Source organism: Enhydra lutris, unplaced genomic scaffold (assembly GCF_002288905.1).
Source record: "Enhydra lutris kenyoni isolate GAN:26980312 unplaced genomic scaffold, ASM228890v2 scaffoldscaffold1, whole genome shotgun sequence".
Lineage (NCBI taxonomy): Eukaryota > Metazoa > Chordata > Mammalia > Carnivora > Mustelidae > Enhydra > Enhydra lutris.
The window spans coordinates 45,631,270-45,656,407 of NW_019154085.1; the positions used below are offsets into that span (position 1 = coordinate 45,631,270).

Genomic DNA, 25,138 nt, shown 5'->3' on the forward strand with positions numbered 1-25,138 from the left:
TGTTACCATTCAGGAAACTGCTAAATGGTGAGAAAAAATGTAAAATTCACAAAACAATGCTTATTCAGGATCTCTTTGTGAAAAATTCATACAAAAATCAACAGCAAATTTATATTCTTTGCTATAAAAACTCATTAGGTACATATGTGCACGGAGGTTTGGAGCGGGAGGGGTCCTGTCCGAAGAGAGCGGAAGGAGAGCACACACCGGCCGGCTAGTTGCCCAGTGGCGAACGTGTTGGCGATCTGAAAGTTGTCCAGTCTGGGGTTCAAAAATACGTGAGTTTCAAACGAGATCCCTTTCCATAAGCACCTTGATGTCTAATTCACAAGTCATTCATTCGCCAGGGACCTTTATGATCTGCATTTATTATATATATATACTTTTTCTATAAATGCATTATAAATATTTTATCAAGATTTCATAAGAATCAAGTTTCTTAGCTTGGAATACATTGGAATATATATTATACATATATATATTTATTTATACCTAAAATTTAAGCAATACTTCATGCTACTTGCTTTTCATAAAAAGCATTCCGATCATAACACTGGAAGTGTGCCTAGGACATGCTTCACAACCAAATGGAGATGCTCAATTGTTTGTTATATGATGTACGAGAAGAGAACACTTTGGATTCATTTAAAATTTGTTGGACTTCAAAACCCCCAACAGTATTTGCCACTTTGCTGGAACGACCTCCCTTTCTCTTAAACAGCACTAAAGCAAACCGGGCCTGCAGGCCGGCAGCCCTGAAGCCCCCCATCCTTGCTCCGGGCCAGCACGCAGCCACAGGAAACTGTCCCCCCAATTCCTGCTGTTTATTTTTTCTTAAGGCATTGTTCCTCAGACGTCAGAAAACCCAGCCACAAAAATCCATCAGAGCAATAAAAAAAAGGCACAAACTCGCATCTTCCGATGGCTCGGGGATACCCGAGCCGGTTCCCGCAGGCTCCCGCATCTGCGTGTGTCCGGCGTGGCCCTGGCACGCATGTCCGCCCGTTCCCCCCCCCCCCCCCCCCCGCTGTCACAGACCCCCCTGCGTGCTGCTGTGGCTCCCGGACGCAGCCGGAGCCCAAGAAAACGTTCCCTCGAACAAAAAAAGAAGCTACAGGATGCGTTGAGTGGTTTACACAGAGACTGTGGAATTGTGGGTAATAATCAACGGTAAGCACCAGTTTTCATCGAGTCTGTTTTGTATTATTAGATCTTTGATTTTCGTTTTCCTTCCCTCACGGCCACGAAGTGGGCAGCTCTGCCGCGAGCCGCCACAGGCTTCCTTCCTCCGCGGCCTCCGTCGGGGTAGCCGAGAGCCCGGCGTCGCGGGGGTCCCGGGGCAGTGCAGGGCTGCCCGCTGGGGAGCCCCCAGGGGCCTCCCGCCGCTGCTCCAGCCTTGGGCAGAGGGCGCGGGCAGGCCGCACAGAAACAGGAGCTTTCTCGGCGGAGCTTCCAGACGGGGACAGACAAACAAGAGGCCCGCAGCTCCACGGGAGGCTACAGGGGCGGCTCCTCTTCCATGGGCTCCTCGTCGGGTCTGCGGTGGTGCCCAGCACAACAGAGACAGAGCCCGTGGGGTTAGGGCCAAGAAGCTGGGGGGGGGGGGCGCGCCGCCCACTCCCCACACCCCTGCCCGTTCTTCCCGCCACCCCTGTTCCGGAGTGAAGGCTCCTCCAGAGTTTCCACGGGTATTCCCACTGGAAAGAGGTGGCCGTGATGGTGGCATCTACGGCTGGGACCCCTGCCCTCTGTCCCTCCGTCCCTTGCCAGGCTGTCGGTGGAGGGCGGCCCCGCTATAGGGCTGAGATGCTCACCTCTTCTCAGCGGGCTTCACACCCACGGACAGCGAGGCCATGGCGGTGACGGTCTCTGCTTCCTCGTTCTCGCACTTCTGGGCCTCTACCAGAGAGTGGCCCACTGTGGAGCAGAGGCGTGGCAGGGAGCGCCAGTACTGGCCTGGGGGGCAGAAGCAGCGTTACGGAGCCTCCCCTGGCTCGCAGCGCACAAAAACTGGGCACCTGGGAGAGGGAGCTGGCACAGCCCAGTCCTCCCCTCGGCAGAGGCACCTGGGATGGAGTAGGGGTTGGCGGGGGCAGGGGGGGCAGTATGAGGGGCACGGACAGGGGGCCACCCAGACTGGAGCCCGCTGCTCGCTGTTGTCTCAGATCTGGGCCTTCTGAGTGGGCAGGCTGGTGGGGGCACAGGGCAGACCCACCTACACGACAGTCTCTGTGACCTGGGTCATCCCACGACCCCCCAGCGGCCCAGGCAACTCACTGTGGATTTCAATGACTTTCTCCATGGACCGGACTGCATTAGCGTTGGGTCTCTGCTGTAAGACCTTCTCTGGGAGAGGATCAAGCTAGGAAAAAATGTATAAATACACAGCGAATGGAAAGGCTGTCCATACAATCCCCGTGTGTGCCAGGATGGGACACTCAAAGTCAGCTTCTCAAGTGTATTTGTGGACAGAGAAGAAAAAAAAAGCGAAATGTGGCTTTGTTATTTACTATAATTTTTTTTTTGAAACAGAAGTTGATTTCTTTTCTTTGAGGTATTGTTTTCAGAGATCGTCAGGCGTATTCACGAGCACTCGTGCAGGCAGACACCGTGTCTAGGAGCCGGCTGGCACAGAAGGCTGTCTGCCTGGGGCCTATGGGAGATACCATCTACACCACTGCGCAGGAGGGGGAAATAATGACCACTTTCTGGAAATACCACTTTCACGCCTGTAGTCTTATAATAAGAAACCCTGAACATCCCATTGACGGTTTTCTTCCCCCAAATGGGGAAAAGATGAAAGAAAGAAGACAATGAGTAGAGTCTCTCTGAGGGGAACCTGTGCTCCCAGTGTTCCCTCCAGTGTAGACCACAGAGGACAATAAGGAAGCACAAGTCAACCAGAGGCCCACAGGGCACGCTGCGGCGTCCTCAACAGGACCACTAAGCTCGCTTGGTAAAACACATCATGAAAACATAAAAATAATTTTAAAAACTTTAAATAATCAGACAAGCCTACAACACTGAGGGAGATCTGCTGGGTTCCAGAAGGAAGCTGGAGCCTCGTGGGGCCATCACACATCCTGGGACAGGCCAGGGGCCGTGCAGGCCTGCGTGGGAGTGACCACAGCACCCCCAGCCCAGAGATGAGCCAGGCTCATGGAGACAACGTGCCCGCAGAGACACCCGGTGGGGAGAGGTCTGCTCTTAGCCTGCGCTCTGCAGAGAAGGAAGGGCCAGACACGGTCTCCCTGGTTCACATGCCATAAGTGGAGGGGCCAGAGCCCACAGCGCAACCGTGGCCTCCTTGCAAGGCTGCTGACTGGTGTTCCCACTTCAGTTCCAAGATGCCTGAGTCTACACCCCGAACAATCATCCAACAAACACAGATGTCTGCCAGCATGGTCTGGGCTCAGGAGAAACCAGCAAGGTCTCCAACACCACCCTCCAGTAAAGGAACCGGGCTTGGTCTTCCCAAGGCTGGGACAGGAGAATTTAGGAAGAGCCTGGTGCGTCCCGCAGTATCAGGGATGGAGGGAGCGCTCGGGACAGTGACGGGTGGGCTAAAGGGACACACGGGAGGCCTGGTGGGGAAGAGACCGCAGCACGGTTCTGGGCCGTAAATCAGAGCATGAAACGTCCAGGAGTCGCGCTGACAAACAGCAGGGACTGGATATTGAACAGGGAGGAGACACACATGGTTCTTGAAGAACTGCACATAATCTGTGTCCCCATGCCCACTCTAAGAGGTGGGGCTGAGCACCTTGAAAAATGAGACAGACACTGAAGGACAGTCCACAGAGAACCTAACCAGCTTCTTCGCTGAAAATAGTCAATATTTCAAAAATGACAACCAAGGGAAGCCTGGGAGGCCACCACAGCCCAGAGGGGAATAAGGACATGGATGGCTGGATGCGCAGTGGGGTCCCGGATGGGGACCCTGACGCAGTGAGGGCAGCCATAGTAAGGTGAGTGAAATCTGGGCATAGTTTGGCTTAGCAGTGCCAAGCCAGGGCTGGCTCCCAGGCTGGGATAAAAGCTCCACCGAGGCCAGGCACCACTGAGAGAAAACCGTCCGAGGGCCTGCGGGAGTTTGGTGACAGCTCTGCCATCCTCCATTAGGTCTAAAGCTACCCAGAGTTAAAAGTCTGGTGAAAAAACTCAGATTTGGATTTTCAAAGACTGTAGTTATTGGATTGATCAGTTTTAAACTATAAAGTATAATTAATATGAATTAAAAATAAGAGACTAATGTAGGATTACTGAACGGAACTGGAAGATTTGAAAGAGAGCCAAACAGAACTTGTAAAAAGGAAGACACAACAGCAGAAACTGGAAACGCCTATCAGCTGAGGAGAACATTGCTAACCTGGAAGCAATGGCCGAAAAAAGGACTCTGAGTGCACCAGTGACACGGGGAGCAGACAGAGGGGAAGGGTCTGTGTGTCCCAGTGGGTGGGGGACAGACCCGAGCAGGAGGCATCACAGGAGACTCCCATGCCATAGGGGCATCAGGGCGAGGCTACAGAGCACCAGAGATGAGCAGAGAGCAAACGGTCTGCTGAGGGAAGCAGCTCACTAGCCACCAGGTCCCGTGTGGCAGAGAACGACAGGACGGTGTGCGGCCACCTCAAGGCATCCAGAGAGAATACGACCATCGACCACAACTGTGGGCCCTATCGGTCAAGAACGAGGGCAGGGGGCACCCAGGTGGCTCAGACTGTTAGGTGTCTGACCCTTGATCTCAACTCAGGTCATGATCTCAGGGTCTTGAGTTCAAGCCCCATATTGGGCTCTGCGCTGGGTATGGAGCCTACTTAAGAAAAAAAAAAAAAAGAAAAAAAAAAAAAAAAAAAAAGAAAAAGAAAGGAAAAAAAAAAGAAAAAAAAAGAATGAGGGAAAAATCACAACTTGAATAAAGACAACCAGATAGGGGAGCTTGACACTGGTGTTCCTCTCCTAGGAACGTACGGGGTGTGCTGGAGGCACAGTGATCCAGGGTGATGGTCTGAGATGCAGGGAGGAATGATGGACAAAGAACGTGTCAGGAATGCAGGAAAGGCCACAGATGCAGGAACCACGTAAAACAGTAATGGTGTCAAGAAAGCAAATAGGAAGAAGGGAAGGAAGGAAGGAAGGAAGGAAGGAAGGAAGGAAGGAAGGAAGGAAGGACAGATGGGGAAAGGCTAGTCAGGAGCCGCACGCACAGCCCAGGAAGGGCCGGGGTAGGGGCTGCCCAGCAGAACACACAGGACACCGGCCAGCGCAGGTCAGTTTCCAGCAAGCAGGTAACATTTTGGTGAAGGCACGTCCAGAGGGGGTGTGCTGTGTCTGGTCTGTGGACCCTCGCGAGTCCGGGTGGTATGGGGAGGGAAGAGGCCACTGACTGCATCATGGGCACGTGTTACCACCTGGAAGGATCGCCCCTGGGAAACAGCAAAGCAGCTGTGTATCTTCCCCCCAGGGGGGAGTGGATGGAATGTGGGGGACTCTCAGTCATGTGGGGAGAAGGCAGAAAAGGGACCAACACAGCACAGAGCGAGATGTAGAAATGAGTCTGAAAAAAGCAAAGCCACAAAAAACAAGCCGCTACCAGCCCCACTGTAAGGTCCAGAGTCTCCACTTAGTGGGCCACCTGTGGACTGGTGAGCAAAGCCGTGGTGAGACCCAGCCTGGCACGGCCCACGAAGGCGGCATCTGTGAGAGCAGGGAGGCGGCAGGACTCAGCGGGCTTCCTGCACGATGTGCGGAAGCGGAAACCCATAGCTGGATGTAAAGGACAGCTCTACGCAGTGACAAAAACATCAATTCATCAAAAGGATGTGATGACTTAAAGTTTGCGCACATTTGATAAAACTGTTTAACACGTGGGAAGTGAACATTGGCCGATGGACGTGGCCAGACGCGCCATGTGAGGAGAGAGTGGCACATGCTCCTTACGGACAGCAGACAGAAATCAGCAGAGAAAACCACATGAGGGCACCACGCGCCAACCTGGCCGAGGGACGGAGGAGTGTGAACAGAGAGGAGGAGGTGCGCTCCTCCAAACCACGTGGACGTCCACGCAGGCGGACCACGCTAGCCCACACACAAGGCCACTACACCTGCTCTCAGCACGGCGCCATCCATTAGAAACGGGGCACAAATGAGAACTTGAGACCTTGAGGCTGGAAATTAAACCCACTGATCACAGGTCACCGGAAATCAGGAAACGCTTGGAAACGAGAAGCAAGGAAAATGCCACGTATCAGCGTGGGAGGCACAGCCAGTCCTGAGCCCTAAATGCGGCCGTCAGGTAGAGCAGGTGCTCAGTTCAGGAGGCGAGCCAGAGAAGAGAAGAGTCCTGCAGAGAGGTAAATACACAGAAAAGGGGCAGAAACAAATTTTGGAAAAGGAAGGACATTGTAGCTGAAAGTGGATTCTTAGAAACAGCTTAACTGGACAAGTTCTAGCGGGGCGGCGCCAATGCACTCCAGCAGGGGAAGGGGCCATGGCACGGGGGCGTGGGAAAACCGGCCGAGGGGACAAATCTCTGCTGCAGTGCGACGTCCCAACGCTCATCCATGGACAGACAGAAATCGGCTCAGAGTCACTTTAGATTTTCCCCTACAGGAGACCCGTGGCCTAGGAAAGCTCTCCCGGTCAAGGAAGAGATTACTCTGTTCTCGCGGTCACTCCTCCAGAGGTCAGGAAAACAGGAGATGCCTAACTGTTCCTCAGTCCATCTGCCTACCCACCCATCCATCCATCCGTCCACCCGTCCATCCGTCTGTCCACCTGTCCACCCATCCAGTCACCTGTCCATCTGCCCATCCGTCTGTCCACCCATCCATCCACCCACACATCTGCCCATCCTGCCTTTCACCCACCCACCCACCCATCCAATTTCCCCCTCTAAGAATAAACAGGAAAAATACGGTCTGTCAGGAAAATGGGCCAAAGCCATGAACTTCACTAGAAGAGAAAGTCTAAGCTGCCAATAAGCACCTGGGAAGATGCCTGGTGCCGGGAATGGTGAGGGAATTGATCCAGCTTGCCCGGGTGCTGTTCACCCCTCACCCGGCAGAGCTCAAACATCGCAACACCACGTGTCACCAAGGCCCGGCGGCGGGAGCTCATCCTGGCCGCCAGCCTACGACAGCCCGCTGGGTCCCGGGCTGAGGAAACGGCTCTGCTGCCCCCGGCAGCTGGGACCCCTCGTGGAGACAGTGGCCTCCCCAAGAGCGGCTTGCTCAGCCAGGTCCTCTGCTGAGGGCATGGAGAAGCAGAGCCCAGCTGTCTTCCAGGCACGAAGCTGTGCCCACCAGGTCCGGGTCATCAGAGCCTGTGGGGTCCCACCTGTCCCACTCGACTCCAGTATTTGTCAGAAGTTCAGTGTTACCACTTTCAAGCACAAAGAGGGTTTTAGAAATGTAATTCATCCCATAGATTATCACTCTGAAGCATAGTTGTGTTAGAGCAAGGAAGTCACACCCGGGTCAGCTGTCTGCCTCGTCCTGGGGTGGGGGCTCCCCATGGCCGGTCTCCCCGCAGGACCCACACTCCAGGGGCAGTGGGCCTTGCGGGGTCTTGTGTCACCCTCCCCCCAACATCCTCTGCCACCGTCACTTCCCCCGTCTCAAGCCACCCCAGGGGATCAACTTGTCCCACCATCGGCGCAGGTAACAGGGGCTGGCTCCTTCTGTCCCTGGCACCTGGCAGAGGCTGCTGGAGCCCAGAGGCCTCACTGTGCGGTTGAACCAGGAGCAAACAGGGAAGAAGGGTCCTCACCCCATGCTGGGGACCTTCTGTGCTCTGCCTGCCATGCAGGTACACGTCACCCAGGGAGAAGATCACGACAAACCTAGGGGCAAAGTGTCTTCCCAGGGGCAGTGTGCACATAAGTCCGAGGGGACAGTCCCTGGGAAGAGAGCACGTGTGGCCTCCGGGCTCTCAGGAGGAAAGCAGAAGGGGCCCGAGCAAGGCTGTAACACGACTGAGAGGAGGAGCCCTGGGAAGCGCCCCCACGATGGCAGCTGGTCAGCTCGGCCCACTGTCATGCAGCAACCAGTGCTGGGCTCTGTTCCACGGCCAGAGACGTGACATGGGCTGCTTCTGGGCTCGACTCAAGAAAAAAGGACCAGGAAAGGGGAGAAACTTTATGGCTCAAAATATTACCCCCTTAATAGCTGGGATTCTATTCTTTCATTTAATATATATTTTTAGGGCGGCCCACAAAGCACAAATCCCTGTCCTACACACTTGGGGTTCGTCAGTGAACAAAGCAGACACCCATCCCCCCGTCTGACAGTATCTCCTACCTGGGGAGAGACTGCCAATAAGCTAAAACCTTCCTGGGTGAGCAAACCCAGCAGAACGTCCGAAGGTGCTAAATGCCAAGGGAAAGCGCAGAGCGGGGTCCTGGGACACGGGGTTTGGGCAGGCAGGCTGCTATGGCTCCCTGGAGAGCACAGCCCGCTGTGGCCAGGCAGGGGGAGTGGCCTGGTCCGTCCTTGGAGGGCAGCTGGGACGCTCCTGCAGACAGGGCTGAGTGGGGTGCAGGCATGGGGAACACAGAAATGGGAGATAAAGGTCCTTGTGATCTGGAGGGGGGCTCAGCTGGAGAAGTAGATCACTTAATGCCAAAGCATTGCACTTGTGCCATGGGCCTCCTTTGGGAGGTGGCTCTTCAGAGGGAACAACCGGGCCGGCTGTAGACACAGTCCTGTCCTGAGGGTGACAGACAGGAGACCCCATGCCATATTCACCCTGATCTGAGTCTGTAGACTTCAGAACCTCAAGGGAAATGAGGCTTATCGAGTTCAGTCTTTAAAAAGCTGGCCTCAGCCAGAGTGGGAAGGAGAACTCAGAGACCATCCAAGTTTGAGGATGAGAAGACTGCCCCGTGCAGATCACCCATGGTCTGTAACATCTGCTCGGGGGGCCCACTGTCTTTTTAGGTATGGAAATCTTTTTCCTGCTCCATAGTTTCAAACTGCTCACAATTCATGTGGGGGATTGACAGGTGACAGCACCCTGACAGGCGGGTTATTAAAATAGGCTGGCAGAACTCAGGTCCACGCTCAGGCTTTCCAGAATACATAAAACTATGGGTTTGGGAGCACCTGCGCCGGCCGGGAAAATGTCAGTGATCGTGATGCCAGACGTCTGTCCTCGGGTGCACCTGTCCTGTCCCCACTGGGGGCCTTTCTGCAACTGGCACTGGGCGTCCAGAGCCTCTGGGCAGCCATACAGCCAGGTCCCTGGCCCACATCGGTCAGCCAGCAGGTATACCTGCCCCTCCTTCTTTCCAGGGGACACAGAAGACGTCACAGGAGGATGACGTGCAGCTGTGAGACCCCACACCCACCGCACGCACGCCTGTGCCTGCCAGGGCCTGACCAGCCTACCCACAGCAGTGCACCTGCTCTCAGGCACCAGCCTCTCTGCTCCTCGAGTGCCGTTGGCCCAGCGGGTGCTTGCCCTTTTCTCAAGGGAAGCCCCACAGCCTTCTTGGCCTCAGCAATGCTGCTCCCCAGGGACAGAGCTCAGTCCTCGTCTCCCTTCCAGGGGCAGAGGCACCATGGATCACACCACAGGGGACTCTGTGCCCTCGGCTGCAGTCACGGCGCTCTGCCTGCAGAGGGGACCTCTGGGCACTCAGGCAGCTGCTGTGTGGGGCGGTGGCTCCCGGGGAAGCGGCTGTCAGCAGAGCAGACCTTCAACAACAGGCCGGAGGGTCCCTTTGCTCCTGACCTGGCTGAGTGTTCCCTAAGAACTGTCAGTCGCGTGCTCCCACAGCAGCTGGAGAAATAGCCCTACCAGGTTCTCTCCAGCCGCAGGGAGAACCTCTCCTGGGTCCTTGCACTGACCTTGGGCAGCCTGCCTGGTCTCCCTCACCCCCGGCTCTTCTGTCATGCTGTGTCCTCATTGCTGTGACGTCCTCTCGGAAGAGGATGAGGGATTAGGAAAAGCACCCACAGAAGGTGAGCCCCATGGACACGGGATTCTTCTGCCAGAACCCTGCTTGCCTGCCGTCCTGGGGACCGAGTCAGGTGGCCTGCAACCACAGGGACCTTCATCCTTGTTCTAGAAAGGGGGCCAGGGAGAGTCAGCATGTCACCACGTGTCCTCCATCCCACTGTGACTGCGAGGATGGGGCAAGGAGGCCGCTCTGTGCATAGGCTCCTCTGACCTCTGGCACACGGTGAGAAAGGCCACCTTAGGAACCAGCAGGTGACTCAGCACCCTAAGCCAGGAGCATGTGACGGGGACCCTGTGTCCCCCAACCAGCATCTGCATGTCACCAACCTGGCTGCCACTGGCTGAGCCAAGCCTGATGGGGAGCAGTGAGTGCCGGCGTGAGGGCACAGACCCCCGGCCGTGCGGTTAAGTAGTTCAGTGTCTCTGCCCCATCTCTGTCCCACCGCTGCATCTGTCTCTGTGTCCCTGTCTCTTGTGAAGTTGGTGTGACCACCGAGAGCTGTCACAGGGTAAGGATGTAACAAAGGGGCCCAATTCCCCGATGATGCCTTCCTGGACGCTGGTCTCACCTGATACCCCCCTAGACTCCACTGATCCCAGACTTGGGCTGAAAGGGGACACTTGGCCTTGAAATACCACATGATCCACAGGAAGGGGCCCACATAACCCCTGCTTAGTGGGGGATACCTGCCCCGGGTCCCTCACTGTTGTGAGCCAGACCGACCCCTGCACCCGCCCACGGGGCTCCCTGCATCTCCATCCACACTACCGGGTCCCTACACACCTGTGAGACACAATGAAACAAGTTTTCATTGCCAACCGTCCCTGACAGTTGCCAACAACTTAAAGCTGAAACAGTCACACAGATGGGCTGTCAGGAGAAGGTGACCTTCTGATGCAACCTTCCCCCCCGCCCCCCCGCAGCAGACCTGGCTCTGCTCCAGCCCTCACCATCTGAGGCTGCACATAGGGAGTGGGGCTCTGCCCAACTTTCTTGCACTAGAAAGATTTTTAAGAGACCTCGGTAAAACCGGTGCTTCCTGCTCTTTGATGTGCTTAAGGAAAAGAAGGTTTTCTTGTTGGAGAGCAAACACCCAGGAAGCAAGAACAGGCAGGAGCTGAAGGCCAAGTTCTTTATTGTTATTTGAAAATAACTAGCTAGGAGAACCAAAGAGCTTCCGGAGGGTTTGGATATATTACTCAATTGTCTTTAAACTCTAACAAAAAAGGGGGGAGAAGACAGCTTTATGTAAAGAGACGGTGAGTGGAAGGTGGAAAGTCGAAAATGCAGGCTGGTATTTTATTCTAGAAGAGTCGAGTGCATTGCTAACCACCTGACCAGGAAGGAGACATGTCACAGGGCTCTGGGGGTCTCCCAGTGACTGAGCTTAAAGTAAACAGCATGTGTGACAGAAGGCTGAGAGGAGACAACAGAGCCACCTGAAGCCCGCCACCCACGGCCCCAGGCTGGCCACAGCCTGCCCCAACGGCGGCCAGGGAGCACGAGCTCCAGAGCCCACGGGGCACATAGATGCAAAGCCATTCCTTGCGGGGAGCCGGTCCCGGGGACTCTGGCTGCTGGGCCTCCTCAGCCTTGGTGCTGAGGCTCTCGACTCTCCTCCTCTAGCCCCTGAGCTCAGCCCCCGAGGGCTGCCACCCCAGAGCACACAGGAAGGGTTTCTCCTTGGCTGCTGCCCAGAGACTGTGCCCACTGGGTCCCTGCCCTCCTCTGGGTGAGTGGACCCAAGAGTGAGACACTGTGGCCCTCCCTGGTGCCACACTCCCCAGGGGCACCTGGCCTTCCACTCCTGCTGGGGCCAGCTCACATAGAGGACACGCACAGAGCTTCCTAAGGGTTGGACTCCAAGTCAGGCCATGCTCACCCGTGATCCTGCGCTCGTATGGCTGACGCCAGGACCTGGGTCCAGACCTCACACCTGCCTCCAAACGCCACGTGGTCAGCTTGGTCCCCCCTGAGCCTGGAGGGGCACAAGCCATGCACCTTATCCTACTGTGTCTGCAGCAGGCCTTCTGTGGCTCACCCAAGTCAAAGGGAACAACACTGACTGCTAATGGCTTGAGGACAGAGCCCTGCATCCCATCACTGGAGACCTGTCTACATGTCCTCACCCCTCCCCTTCTTGCTGGAGGCAGTCAAACTGGATACGGGCCTTTGAGAGCCTGCTTGAATCCCGCTTTGCATCTCCTGTCAGGGCCCTCCTCAAAGGCCTTGTGGGTGCCGCCGTCCACTGTGTGTCCCTGACGGGGGTCTAGGAGTACAGTGTCAGGGTGAGCCTGAACCTGCTCTTGGAGATGTCCCTCCTGCAGGAACCGTAACTGGAGCTCAAGCTTCCAGGCTGGGACACCACAGGGATGGGGCCCCACTGACATGTCTATGGCGCCTGAGGGGAACCTCAGTGGGAGGCCTTCCTAGGGCAGGCTAGGGCAGCCCTCCTCAAGGGAAGTGGCTGGTGCTCCTCACATCACCCTCTCCCGGGGCTTCAGGGCCATCTGGCCTTGGCATCTCCCAACAGGGGTCAGTGCAGTGGGAGGGGCGCCCTCCTCACCAGGGCTTCCTCGACTGGCGCCTGGGACATGGGGTAGTCTCCACCTCGGCCTCCTTGGCACCCACCCTTCAGGCCACTCTGCTCTCTCAGCCTTCTCTGGACGGGACTCCCCACAAGTGGCCGGGGTGTCCCAGCACCTCCCGTGCCATATGGGGTCAGTGCTGTGTGGCTGGATGGCTTGTCCTGAGCTGTGTGTCCTCCAGCCTCATTCCAGGGCCCTGTCGCTCATGCTCTCTTGAATCTTGGTGGTGACCAGCAGGAGGGTGACTGGCACAGGGACCATGGCAGCCCCACTGGACGCCCAGGGGACCTGCTCTCCTGGACGGTGTCCTTGCACACCGCAGACCCGTATATGCCCGTCTCATCTCCTGAGGAAGGGGCCGTGGGTCCCAGGCACGGCATGGGAACAGAGCTTGTGGGCCACCTCCAGGCATTCCCCAGCATGGCCCCCAGAACCTCCCTGCTGCAGGCCAGACCGGGGACCCAGACACCCTGCCAACCCTCCCCAGAGCCACAGCTGACTTGCTTCTGGGACCCAGTGCTAGAGCTGCAGCCAGCAACCAGAGTGCGTGGTGCTGTGAGGGGTGGGACCCGCCCCACGCTCCTTCCAGGGATGCAGGAGGCAGGTGCGGGACCCCATCTCCAAAGGCCCGTGGATGCACTGAGAATTTCAGAAAGAGTACACAAAGTGGAAGTTGCAGGTAGGTTTCATGTCACAAACTTCAGGGGCTCAGTGAGCTGCAGAGCATCCCGTGGAGGGCGGCACCTCCCCTCCCGATGTCCGCTCCACCCCCAGCCAGGCAGCCTTCCCCATGGGGAGCACCAGCCAGCCAGGAGGGAGGGGCCCTGGCCCAGTGTCATTCCAGAACATGAGCCTCCCACGGACTCTCTCCCTTGAACCCTTCACTCCCTCTGTCCGGACCCTCTGAGCTTAGCTGTGCAAGCCAGCATCTCCCAGATTTTGTCCTGTGGCCTCAGTGGGGAGACAGCACAGGGCCCCCGGCTCGGGCATCACCTATGGGCTCAGAGCAGGGATGCGGGGCTCCATGTCCCAGCCTGCGACACCGGCCCGGTGACACTGCCCCCAGAACTTACCTGAGAACCCCTCCAAGAACGGACTGTCCACACGGAAGGAAGGGAGGAGGTTAAAATACTCTCAACCCACATGCAAAGCTGAGCATCCTTAAAGTATAGGACCCTGAACCACCTTTACAGAGAAAAGGATTCTCGACAGTCCTCTCACTCGCTTCCCTCCCCGCAGACCGGAGGGCCTCATCGAACGGGTAACGGTCCCGCTGTAGGGCGAGCGTGAACCCGTAGCCCGTGCACAGAGCAGCCCTGGGCCCCTTGGCTGTCCTACCTCGTTGCCCAGCAAAGCAGAAACACATGCTTCCGAGGCGTCGCAGATGGCTGTGAGGTCGTGGCCCCCCTCCAGCGCCAGAACGATCCGGCCGCCCGCCAAGCCCATCAGCTGCTTCGTCAGGTACCCGAAACCTGCAAGAGGAAGCGGGAGATGCACGCGGAGGGCGGGGGCGGGCTGCGAGCCGACGTCTGGCCGCCGATCAAAGCACCCAGAAGCGCATTACATCACATTACAGAGACCCAGGGGGCCGGCGCTCCGAAACCTAATGGAAGCCAGGTCTGCCTGGAACACAGTCATTGAAGAATCTCAGCTCGGGATTCTTTTTGATCTGTTTGAGAGGAGGAATTACGGTTTGGGTGCTTTGATTTTATAACGCCGCAAATCATCTCATTTGGGGGAAGGAAGGAAGGAACCCCAGGAGGAGCCCTCAGCTTCCTGCTGGGACCGCGGAGGGGGGAGCATGAGTGTGTCCCCACAGCTGTGCCCACGCAGCCTGGGGACCAGAGGCCCAGGGGTTCCAGTCAGCAGTGCGCTGGGCACACACACCCCTGGGCGGGCCCCTCCAGGACTCTCACCCCATGTCCAGTGGGTCTGGCTTTCCCTGACAAGCACAGCACACCCCCTGCACTCACACCTCCTCCTGCCCGCAGAAAGTGCCTGGCGGGTCACAGTGATTACCATGCGCTTTGTCTCTGACGGACACAGGGATGCAGGCCCCAAGGCTGCCATGAGGACCCTGGGTACACCCCAGCCTATGCTTCCCCTGAATGCACCTCTCACAGAGGGAAGGTCAGTGGCTGCCCCAAATCGGGTGCATCTGGGGCCACCGATCTCCCACAGCGTCTGCTTGCTTGGTGTCTGTCACGTTTCTGTAATTCTCACAATGTTTTGAACTTGTTCATTGTTATGAGGCTGCGGTGATCCCAACTCGCCTACAGCTCATATGACGTGAGCACATTTTTGCAACAAAGTCGCTTTCAGTAAAGGTTGCACCTGCACAAACCTAACACACTACCTTGGGCCGTACGCATCCCTCTTTGGTGCCCTGGGAGAGCGCGAGGCCACCTTCTTGGCTGCACTGCTGTACCCACTTTACTGCGGGGCCGCAGGACAGAATCCCCCCTAAGTCAGGGGGAACCCGGGGGTCTTGAACACAGATGGCAGCAGCTGGCTGTGCACGGAGGGGTGCTGGGCACACAGCTCCCTTTTGATCTTCTGCTGGGCCACTGCATGGGCTACTGGGGGCTCGGAGGTCCATGCTGGAGCAGAGCCCCCAGGAGAGCAACCCTGTGTCCTGGTCCACATGGCCCCGTTGTGTTCCCTCTGCTCACTGGGGCGGCTGGTGCGCTCATGTTCCTGGTAAGACATGATGAGGAGAGCCTCCTCCCGTTGTTACCAAAGGGGAGGCTTGAAACTAACCATAAACACAGCAGAATCCAGACTGCTCCTGGGCCATCTGCAAACCCAACTTACATTTGGCGGACAGGTTGTAGCCACCGAGGGGCGTGGGGTGGCCCTCCACAGCGTCGAAGCCTGATGACACGAGCACCACATCTGGGGCAAACTCATTCGCGATGGGCATGACCACGGTCCTGAAAAGGAGAAGGTGACATGGGGTCAGGTGAGGACACGGCCATGGAGGGGGGTGGACGGCCACTGACAGAGCCTGCCCTGTCTCAAGGTCAGCAGGGTGAGGGCTGCACGTGGGAGCTGGGATCTCATGGCTCACACTCGGGAGGAGGTCAGCCCAGTGTGATCATGGTTCATCCCGCGGATATCCTAAATGTCCAAATCAGTAAGCCCCAGTATAAATGCCCAGCAAAGCCATGGCACAAGGATTCTTGAGGAGCCCAGCTGGTTTGTTGGAGGTGACCTACAGCCCCACCCCAGCACCAGCTGTCCGTGCTGCTGAAGGTCCTCCCCACCCCCATCCCTGCCCATCCTGTCTCACTCCCACAGCTGCGGGCGGCTGTCCCAACCCCTGCACTCGTTCTAGATGGCCGATTTGAGACAGGCACGGCCACTGACTGCCCCCAGTACCAGGGACCCAGAGCTGTGTGTCTGGGGAGGCAGGGGAGCCCCTGAGCAGCCCTGGCCTGGAGGGGGTCCTGGTGTGTTCCTTCCACCCACCTGCAGCCACAGCAGCAGCCCACGTGATGGGGTGACCACAGGCATGCGTGCGAGCGTGACTGCCAGGCTAACCTGACACACGGACCCATAAAGGGACAAGTGGGGATCAGATTTAAGAGAATAGATAGGCTAAAAGTGTAAACACCCAGGGAGAAGTTCAGCAGTTTAGGGATACTGGGGAAACAAGGAAAACTGCCCACTTGAAAAGTAGAAAAAACACTGAACAGGAAACAACCACGGCAAGCAGAGTCGAACTCCATCAGCTCATCCTACAAATGCACACTCTGAGCTCTGTGTAAGTATCATGACGAGAAGCTGAAAAATTTCATCTTTCAGTTACGCTTGCTTTCTTTGATTTTTAACCCACCACCTTGGACTCCAGAGTCTCCCTCCTCCCTGTGGGCAGTGTGCCTGCAGTGGGCCTGGAGGTGGCTCGCTGTCACCCACACGCCCTGCATGCGTAGGCCTCCTCTCTCACTTGCCGTCACGGGAAGCCCAACTCTCCCTATCTCCCGCAGGCTGGACTAGGTTTCTGTAGCATCAAAGACCTGCTTCCCGCTCCCACAGCTTCCAAAGGCATACAGTCCCGCAATCACCTCTGACTCTCAAGTCGGTCAAACGCGTGCTCAGAGGCCCACACGGGGAGCTGGTCGTAGGCCCCTGGCCTGGCCCATTGTCAGGTCAGCAGGAACACAAGGGCCAAAGCGCAACAGGGCTGGGACAAGAGCCTCCACAGTCTCTCAGGCCTTGTATTACAAAACAAAATTTGCCCTGAAATCCGCCCTTTATGTCTACAAAGTCAACTTCATAAAGCACCAGCATTGGCCAATGCAAGAAAAATTCGCGGTTTCTCCTCTCGGAATGATTCCAGACTGCGATCCTCTAGAGCAGTCCCTCTGGTTTCAGGGGGTGAAGCGATGACTCTGGAACACTACACAGGAAGTTAGGATCCCACCACCCATCTCTGCAGGAGGTGTGGGACACGCATGGCCCATTGCTCGAAGACCCCGCCAGCAAGCCCCTCTGATCAAGTCAGGCACTGAAAAGGTCAGCTGTACGGACAGGCACCAGCTTCACACGCGGGTGCTCGGCCAGCCAAGAACCTCACTTCTAGAACCCCAAACTGGGTGGTCACAGGCCAGGGTTGGCTCCCGAGCCTCACATGGCTCTCACTTCTCTCTCCTCTCCTCTGAGGCCGTGCCCACTTTATGCAGCCGCCTCTGGACGGCGTCTGCTCCAGGCTGTGCAAGTGGCCGCAGAAGACCCAGGTCTGTGCCAGGGGGCCAATTGTCAGGGGCTGCGGGAACATCCCGTGACTCCTGACCGGGGAGCAGCAGACATTCCCACCGACGGCCAGAGAGTGAATGTCGTCCTTGGGCCACAGGACCTGGGGCCATGACTCATGCTGCCCTTGTTGTTGGGAAGCGGCCATACCCGTTCGTGAACATGTATGCGTGGTATGTTCCTATAAATCTCAAATGGTGGGATGTGGCCCAGGCCCACTTTAGACTCCTATCACGCCAACTCTGGAAGTTCTTTAGCGTGCATACCCACCCCGGACTGCAACATGCTTCCCCGTGTGCACTGAGACGCCATGGAAGTCCTCAGGTTCTGTCAACAGAAAGTGTGCCCAGAGTCTCTGAAGCAGACTGCTCGCTTCAGGGCCCACGCCGAAGCGTGGGCTGACAGTCCTGCCTTGGCGGCTGGAAGGTAGAAGCCTTCTGAGAGCACCTCAGGAGCCGGGGAAGGTTCACCCTGCGGCTGGAGACGCGGCCTGCCTTCCTGCGGGAGGCCCCGTTTTCCCTCGGTGGCACCCAATGGCCAGCAGGTCCGGTCTACACTTGCCCATGCCCTTCCAGACAGATGGTTCTTTGATTATTTTAATGTAGTTCCTGTCACAGAGACTTCGTCTTCAGGCAGAAGAATGGTTTCAGCCCTGCGTTTGGTGTGATCTCACCACCAAGACCTTCCTTCCGTGACAACCACACATGCCTGTTTAGACACCGGCTCATTCCCAAAGTGCCTCTGCTTTTGCAGCGAGCACATGCGGTGGGCCTAGTTCTCCGAAGGACCTCCGGGCTAGTCCGTTTCTAATCCCCCCACAAAATTACAAAAAAAGCCCTGTTAAAATCATCATTAGAGGAAGTTAGCCCCAAGAGAGCCCCTGGCGTCTACACTTGCTGTGTGGCATGGCCGCGAAGCCAATCAAAACAACATGTGAAAGCCCGTGTCTGTGTGCACGAGCAGGCCACGGGCCCACCAGCCACGCACAAGCACGAGCTGCTCATGCGTGCACACACACTCCAGTTTCCTGGTTTGGAAGCCTCCGGGTTGTCCTCTCAGTCACTTGTGGAGGCTGAGAAGGGCTGCAGGGCTGCTGAGAGCCGGGTGCGCAGAGCGGTCTCCAGGCCAGTTTTCGGGAGCCCTGAGAAATGTCACTGCCCCTGGAGGGACTCTGCTTCTTCACCTACAAGAAGGGGGCTGGACGTGGCTGATCCCACTGGACTTCTTGAAACCCCATGTCATCATCCCGCTCAGGACCCCCACACTTCAGAGATGTCACAAAGGAAATGTGAATCTGGCCTCTCTTGCCTTTTATTTCTAGAACAAAATTTTAACAAAGAACTTAGTCTGTGATAAGAGATCTAAATGTTTACAGCAGCCCTTCTCTCAAACCATCACTTTAAAGGCAGTGTTTCTGTGGGGCCATCTCAGACCTCCCACAGGGCAGCCTGGGGCCAGAGTGGGTGGGTGAGAGCTCCCCAAGGCAGCAGACCGTCCACTGTCCCCTGAGAGGCAGGAGGAGATGGGCTGGTATCCATACTTGGTGCAGCCCTTACCGTAGGAAAGCAGATATCACACAGCTCTCAGGAACACCACCATCAACACCACCATTGTGTCCCCTGAGGCCCCCTCTGTGTGTCCTGGCTGTGGGGCGGGCGCTCAGGGGACAGAGCAGTCTGAGGGACAGAGCCTGGGCCTGTCTGCTTGCTCCTCCTGGGAGCAGCCCCGGGACACTGCCCACTCCCTTCCTTGGCCTTGTCGGGGCTGGCAGCTGGTGTGCTCTGCACGGACACAGCCCACCCCTCACCCCTGTAGCTCATGGGCCACGCCATGCACCTCCACGGAGGAAGGCCGCGTGTCCAGGATGGGTGCGAGCTGTCACAATAGATGGGGTGGCATGAGCACCATTTGCGAGTCAGACGTGCGCCCACTGTCAGTCTGGGGCTGTTCCGCGGCCGTGATAGTGCTGGGCACGTTCATGGGGCACGCAGAGCTAACAGCAGGTTTTTCGTAAGCCACCAGCGGACATCAGAGTATGCAGGGTGCACGAACGTGTCTCCAAAACCACAGGGAGTCTGAATGCAGTCACCTGTTCAACAGTTGGTTTCAGTTTCTGGAAGGAAATGGCCTTTTGATTTGTCTCCCAACCTGGGCCCAGCACAAAGCGCACCAAACTCATGGTTATCGGAGGCCACTGGGCCCATGGTGCTGTCATCGGGGCTGTGCCCACCCATGCCAGAGAGCACCTGGGGGGCGTGGGAGGGCAGACCAGGGCCTCCAAGGGCCCTGGTCCCACGGTCCACACCGCTGGCCAACAAACCTCTCCTATCATGAGGCGCAGGAGAGCCCACACGGCAGAGGCCGCAGCTTGGCGTCTGCAGCTGGAGAGTTCACGGGAGGTGGAACCGCCCAGCGGATGGATGACCGCCGCTCCTGAACGGACGGACCCCGTCTCCCAGGAGACTGGCACCCTTGGTGGCTGACGGCACAACCTTAAGAACCACAGCATTTGATAACCGGGAACTCCTCCTGTTGTGTGCTGTGCAAACCCTTGCTTCCAGGTCCGGGAGGGGCTGGCGTGTTTGCGCTCAGTCTGCGACCTGCACAGTGGGCCCAGCCTCTGAGCAGCATGGCCCCGAGGCCCTGGGAGCGCCACATCACCGGGCCCACCAGGCCCACCAAAGATTCCAGCGAGTCAGAACACAGACAGAAATGGGAACCCAGCACTATGTTCCGGCTGCCCCCGACAGTGATGCCCATCATCCTGTCCACCCCATGGGCACTGTGGATGGTGAGACTGAGTAGGCCCCCAGGGCAAGGCCAGACACTGGGCCAGGCCCTTGGCCGACCCATTTCCTCTATGCCCCAACCCCACACCCCCGATAGCCCCTGGCCCCAAATGCCTCCCGGCTCTCTGTGCAGTGCTCACCCAGCCCTGGTGATGCTGGGGCGTCCCTCCTCTCTCCCTGCCACCCCCCACCACCAGGAATGAACAGCAGGGGCAGTGCTGCCTGCTGAGGCCGTCCCACAGACCCACGACTGGCCCGAGGAGCAGTCTCTCCCGGGCCGGATGCCACAGCCCAGTCCTCTCCCAACTGCTCCCCTCATCTTGCTAGGAACACAATCTGGCAGGCCAGTGCAGTGATGGGGTGCTGGGACACATGCCCACGTCCCCAGAGGTGGCCCCACATGCCCACGGGTTCTCTGCCTCAGTATCCCCAGGTTCCCTCCGTGGTTCCTGCCCCACTCTTGGCAGGACTTTCCCTGATGAACTCAACTCCAAGCAACAAGTGTTTAGGACCCGAGTCCCCCAAAAAGCTCCCACTAGATAGCTATGGAACGGCCAGATGTTGGTCGCCTCGGCAGAGCCCTTGACATGCTCCCTGATGGGCAGGACCACGGTTCTCGTCCCCAGAGATGGCCTCACATGCCCACAGGATCGCACCTGCAGGGCTCCTCCCACGGGGAGGACTAACACCCTGTCCCGGGCTCATTCCTCCAGGATTCAGCCAGGAAGCTTCTGTCCTGCCGTGGGCAGGTGTCCCAGCACCCCATCATTGCACTGGTCTGCTCTGTCCCACCGCTGCGCCACCCTCCAGGAAGGGGCTGGACGTGTGCATGCACTCTGCTTAGAATCACCATGGGACGTCCTGGGTAAAACATCCACATGGGAAAAGACTTGGATGCCCTTCGAGAGACATAACTGCCTTTGGTAAATGAAGTCCAAGGGTTGGCATCCGATGTCTTCACAACGGCATGTCCCAGATGGGAGGTGGAGCCTCTAAGGACTGGTCTGGGCGCTGTGAGCGCCGCTGAACAGCATGTGCCACGAGGCTAAGACGGAAGCATTCTGTGCATTTCACCACGACAACAAAAAAATATTTTTGTTTTTTGTTTAAAAAAAAAAAAAAAAGCTTCCCTAACCGCCCAAAACACCTTATGGAAGTAACAGAAGTTCAAAGAGCGTCAAACTTTAGGTCATGCTTGAAAGGTTGGGGGATGTGAAATCAATCTGCTCGACTGCTCAATTTAAAGGCAAATCTCAGTGCATTCAAAGATTAAAGTTACCACTTCCAAATATCCAGTTTCTCTGACATCTTTGATAAACTTTATAAAATCACATTTAAATGAAAGTCACAATTTAGAAGCACACGTAATCCCAGTGTCATTTCCTGACGGCACGGGCGACCTGCTCGCCCCCAGACGGCAGGCAGGCGAGGGCTGAGAGTGCACCGTGCTGTCTGTCCGCCTAGAGCCCTCGCCTGGGCTCGGCAGACTTCAAAGCCCGTCTGACGGCACGCTGGTTTGAATTAGGTTCGCCGTTTCTCCTCGATCTGAGCCCGGGGAGAAAGTGCCGCTCCTTCTGGATTTCATTAGGAGCACCTTTCTTATCTCTTCTTCATCTCAGGCTTGATCTCCTGAAATGCAACGTGGCAGGCAACGGGTCTGAGTAACAAGGTGCTGCCCCCGAGGCACACAATGTCCCCGGGGGACCCCCCGACCAGGGGGAGAAGCACAGAAGAAAGGGGAAAGCGGATCCTGACCCTTCTTCCCCCATCGATCGATACCCAGGGAACCATAAATTGTAAACTTCAAAGTGCTATTTTACATTAAAATCAATAAAAAAAACCCCAATCCTGAAACAATTTTCCTTTTCAAAGGAGCTATTTTAGCTTTACAAAGTTCATTTGATAAGGTATCATCGTCTACACGCTTGGCAAAAGATGAAAACAGAATGTCAACAGCAACTCAGAGCGAAGGGTTCATCTTAAAGCCTGGCCCAGGGCGGGGGTCTGGGGTGGGGGTGGGGGGTCCCTGGGGCTGAAGGACGACCTCCCGGAGCCAGGCGTTCCCATGCTGGGACCAGAGCACCTAAGGGACGTGGTCCTGTGGAAGCCCGGCTGTGAGCATGCAGAGCCCCCCACCCCCAACACTGTATCCCAGTCCTAGCACAGCGCCACCCTCCGCCCATGCCAAAGCTGGCCCTGTGGGTGCCCCAGGCTGCCTCATCCCCACAGGGCTTCCACCTCTTGGGCGGGAATAGGATAAAGGGGTGCTGGCCGCAGGGTGCCCCCTGGACAGCCGGGAGGACCCCGCTGCTGGTGCTGCACCATCTGGACCTCGAGTTGCTGGCTGGCAGGCGACCGTGTATACTGGTGAACTTCCAGATGTTGTACTGTTTGGGGGTGTCCCTCTCCCTTAAATTAGACAAGCAACTGCCAGAATTATATTCCTTCTGATCAGGAATAAAAAGAACCATCAATGTTAAACCAATGAGATGAGAGGAAAAGTGATACAGGGGACGATCCCGGCAGAGAAGCAGTTAGGGTGGTGCTGGGCTCCGACCTGGGAACACGGCCGCCCTGCCCAAGAGGCTACCCTCCTGCCCTGCCTCGTCACACCTGAGCTGTTGCTTCTGTGAGCCATGGAGCAGCTGGGAAGGGAACTTCCATCCACAGAGCAACCCGTGTGCTCAAAGCCAACCACCATGCTGAGTTTAGACAGGAGCCAGGAGATGCTGTGAGGGCTCCTGTGGCCCACAGAGGTCCCCACAGAGCAGGGGGCCATGGCTCCAGCAGAACGCTCACAGACCAGTCCCTGAATGGAGTCGCACCACCAGAGACACGCACGTGCACACGTGGGCACACCTGCACGCATGCCTCCACATGTATGGCCACGTGCACACGTATCCGCAGACACACATACACACGTGTCCACAGAGCCGTGTGCATCACCCCAGAGCCCATCTCTCCAAACTGTGCAGATGCCCGTGTCTGCTGGGCACCAGGAGGGGGACTGGAGCCACGGCCCCAGATGCGTCCGCGTGTGCAGGAAGAAGAGAGCAAGGCTGGAGAACATCAGGAAAACGGAGCAAGAGCTGGGGACGAGGCAGCGGCACTCGATTGCTTTGTGACTGCCCTGCGGGACAGAAAGCCAGGAAACTCACCTGAAGGCCGCCAAGTACTCCGCATCTCCCATGGGGGGGTCAAGGCCACCAGTGAAAGCCATGTTGACATTGAAGCCCACGCCTGGCCCCGTGCCCACCTGCGTGGAAGAGAGAAGCTCCCATCACGGACCCTTGTCCGGAGACCCATCAGGGCACCCGACCCTCGGGGCCCCACAGCAGAGTCCCCATGGCCTTTAACTTGCAGACTTCCCCAGTGGAGCGTGGTCACAGAATGCGGGGCTGTCGGCCACTCGCAAGTTGGGGAGCTCAGGGAGCTGCCCAGCAGCGTGGGAAGACCGACAGCGAAGCCTTGCAGACGCCCATGGGGGGCACCCAGAGAAATCCATGAATGAGGCCGTCCTTCTCTACTTCATTCCAAGAAGTAAGACCCAGAATCTGTGGACACCCTTCCCCTGGGTGCTGGGGCCCCTTTGTTCAGGGAGGGCAGGCTCTGCGGGGGGATCCGGTGTCACAGAGGACGCTCTGAGCCCAATCCCCCCTCCCGTGTGGCCCCAGACAGGTACAGGACAGCACTGGCGCCCCACCTGAGGGATGGACAAGCCCAGGGGCCCAGAGGAATGGCGGGGGGTGCCCCATGCCTACTCTCGGTCTGCCTAGATTAGAGCCAGAAATCAGGTCTGGGCTGTCTTTGAACTTCAGACAAAATAAAGGCTGCGCGCACACACATGACAGAATACCATCTGACCGCTGCCGGAGATGGTGTGCAGTGAGCGTGAGCAGGAGGCCGGGGCTCGTGTGTGTGCAGGGCTGGGCATCCTGGGGCTCTTACGTCCCAGGCAGCCCCACCTCGGCCCTCCCGGCGGGCCGGCGCACCAGTGGGCAGCCCCTGCTTACCTCGTCTGGAGCCCCGCTGCCTGGAAAGAAATTCCCGTCATCATAGCGGTGGAGGGAGATGTACAGGACGTTCGGGTCGCTGTAGAAGGCCTGCTGGGTCCCATTCCCATGGTGCACATCCTGCAAGAGTGGGTAAAGCGGACTCAGCACCGGCACACACCTCCAGCAGGGCCTAGAGGGAGCGGGGATGAGGGGACCAAAGGAACAGGCCCCAGGTGTGTCCTAGCCGGTCTTCCTCTCCTAGGACCACCGACTTCCACCAGGCCACAGTGTGCGCTGGGACGAGCTGTTGTGAGTCACGTGCTCATGGACTGTACTGCACTTGACGCCAGGCTCACGGGGACAAAGGTTCCAGCCCACTGAGGGCCAATGCTGGGCAGATTTCCCTGGTGCCCCTGGGCCTCAGCCACCTCAGGGCCCCATGCCCAGTGCCCAGCACTGGAGCTTACTGGGTATGCCGGGCTGTGTGGTGTTGCCTTTCCCAAATGGAGAAGAACCCTGTAGTATGTGGGATAATCCTTCCTGGGCATCTGCTTTCTTTTCCCCTTGAGGCAATTATCAAATCATAAAGACTGAACTGAATAGGGAAAAAAAATAAAATGAACCCTTTTGGTGTCCATTCCCAGTGTCAGAAGCTGGAGGCTTGTTTTGGGAGTTCAGATACTAGACACAGTGTTTGTAAACTAGAGTTCACCCTCTCGGGGCAGGGGGACCGTGAGAAGCAACATCACCACAGGAAAACAGGAAAGAGGCTAAGAGCATGAAGGGGTCACCGGGCTGAAGTGGGAAGGCCGTTTCTGCCAGGAGGGACTGAGACACACAGTGCCACCACATCTGGAGTGTGAGAGGTGGACACGGACACGTGAGTTCATAGCTGTCACAGCTACCCCCCACCCCCCTCACCAAGCCTCCTCTCAACAAGGTCTCGCCAAGGATCCTCCTTCTGTTGCTTCTCTCAACCACAGGCCCATTTCCAGACACTTCCAGGCCCAGCTACCGGCAGGACCAGCTGATGGATGTGAGGAGGCC

General features: G+C 57.2%; 1 protein-coding gene across 2 annotated transcripts in view; it reads right to left on the reverse strand.

The window, feature by feature from the left end:
* Nucleotides 1–1,057: 1,057 nt before the first annotated feature.
* The window catches only part of LOC111156745 (histone deacetylase 4), a 285,367-nt gene continuing 261,286 nt past the window's right edge, over nucleotides 1,058–25,138 (reverse strand). For both annotated transcript variants that reach the window (XM_022517915.1, XM_022517842.1), the window contains 7 exons: nucleotides 24,110–24,229; nucleotides 23,255–23,352; nucleotides 15,367–15,485; nucleotides 13,891–14,024; nucleotides 2,278–2,362; nucleotides 1,815–1,956; nucleotides 1,058–1,537 (listed from right to left, as the gene is read on the reverse strand). In XM_022517915.1, the coding sequence (XP_022373623.1) occupies nucleotides 1,498–1,537; nucleotides 1,815–1,956; nucleotides 2,278–2,362; nucleotides 13,891–14,024; nucleotides 15,367–15,485; nucleotides 23,255–23,352; nucleotides 24,110–24,229 (738 nt within the window). In that variant the 3' untranslated portion in view covers nucleotides 1,058–1,497. The remainder of the gene's footprint in view (nucleotides 1,538–1,814; nucleotides 1,957–2,277; nucleotides 2,363–13,890; nucleotides 14,025–15,366; nucleotides 15,486–23,254; nucleotides 23,353–24,109; nucleotides 24,230–25,138) is intronic.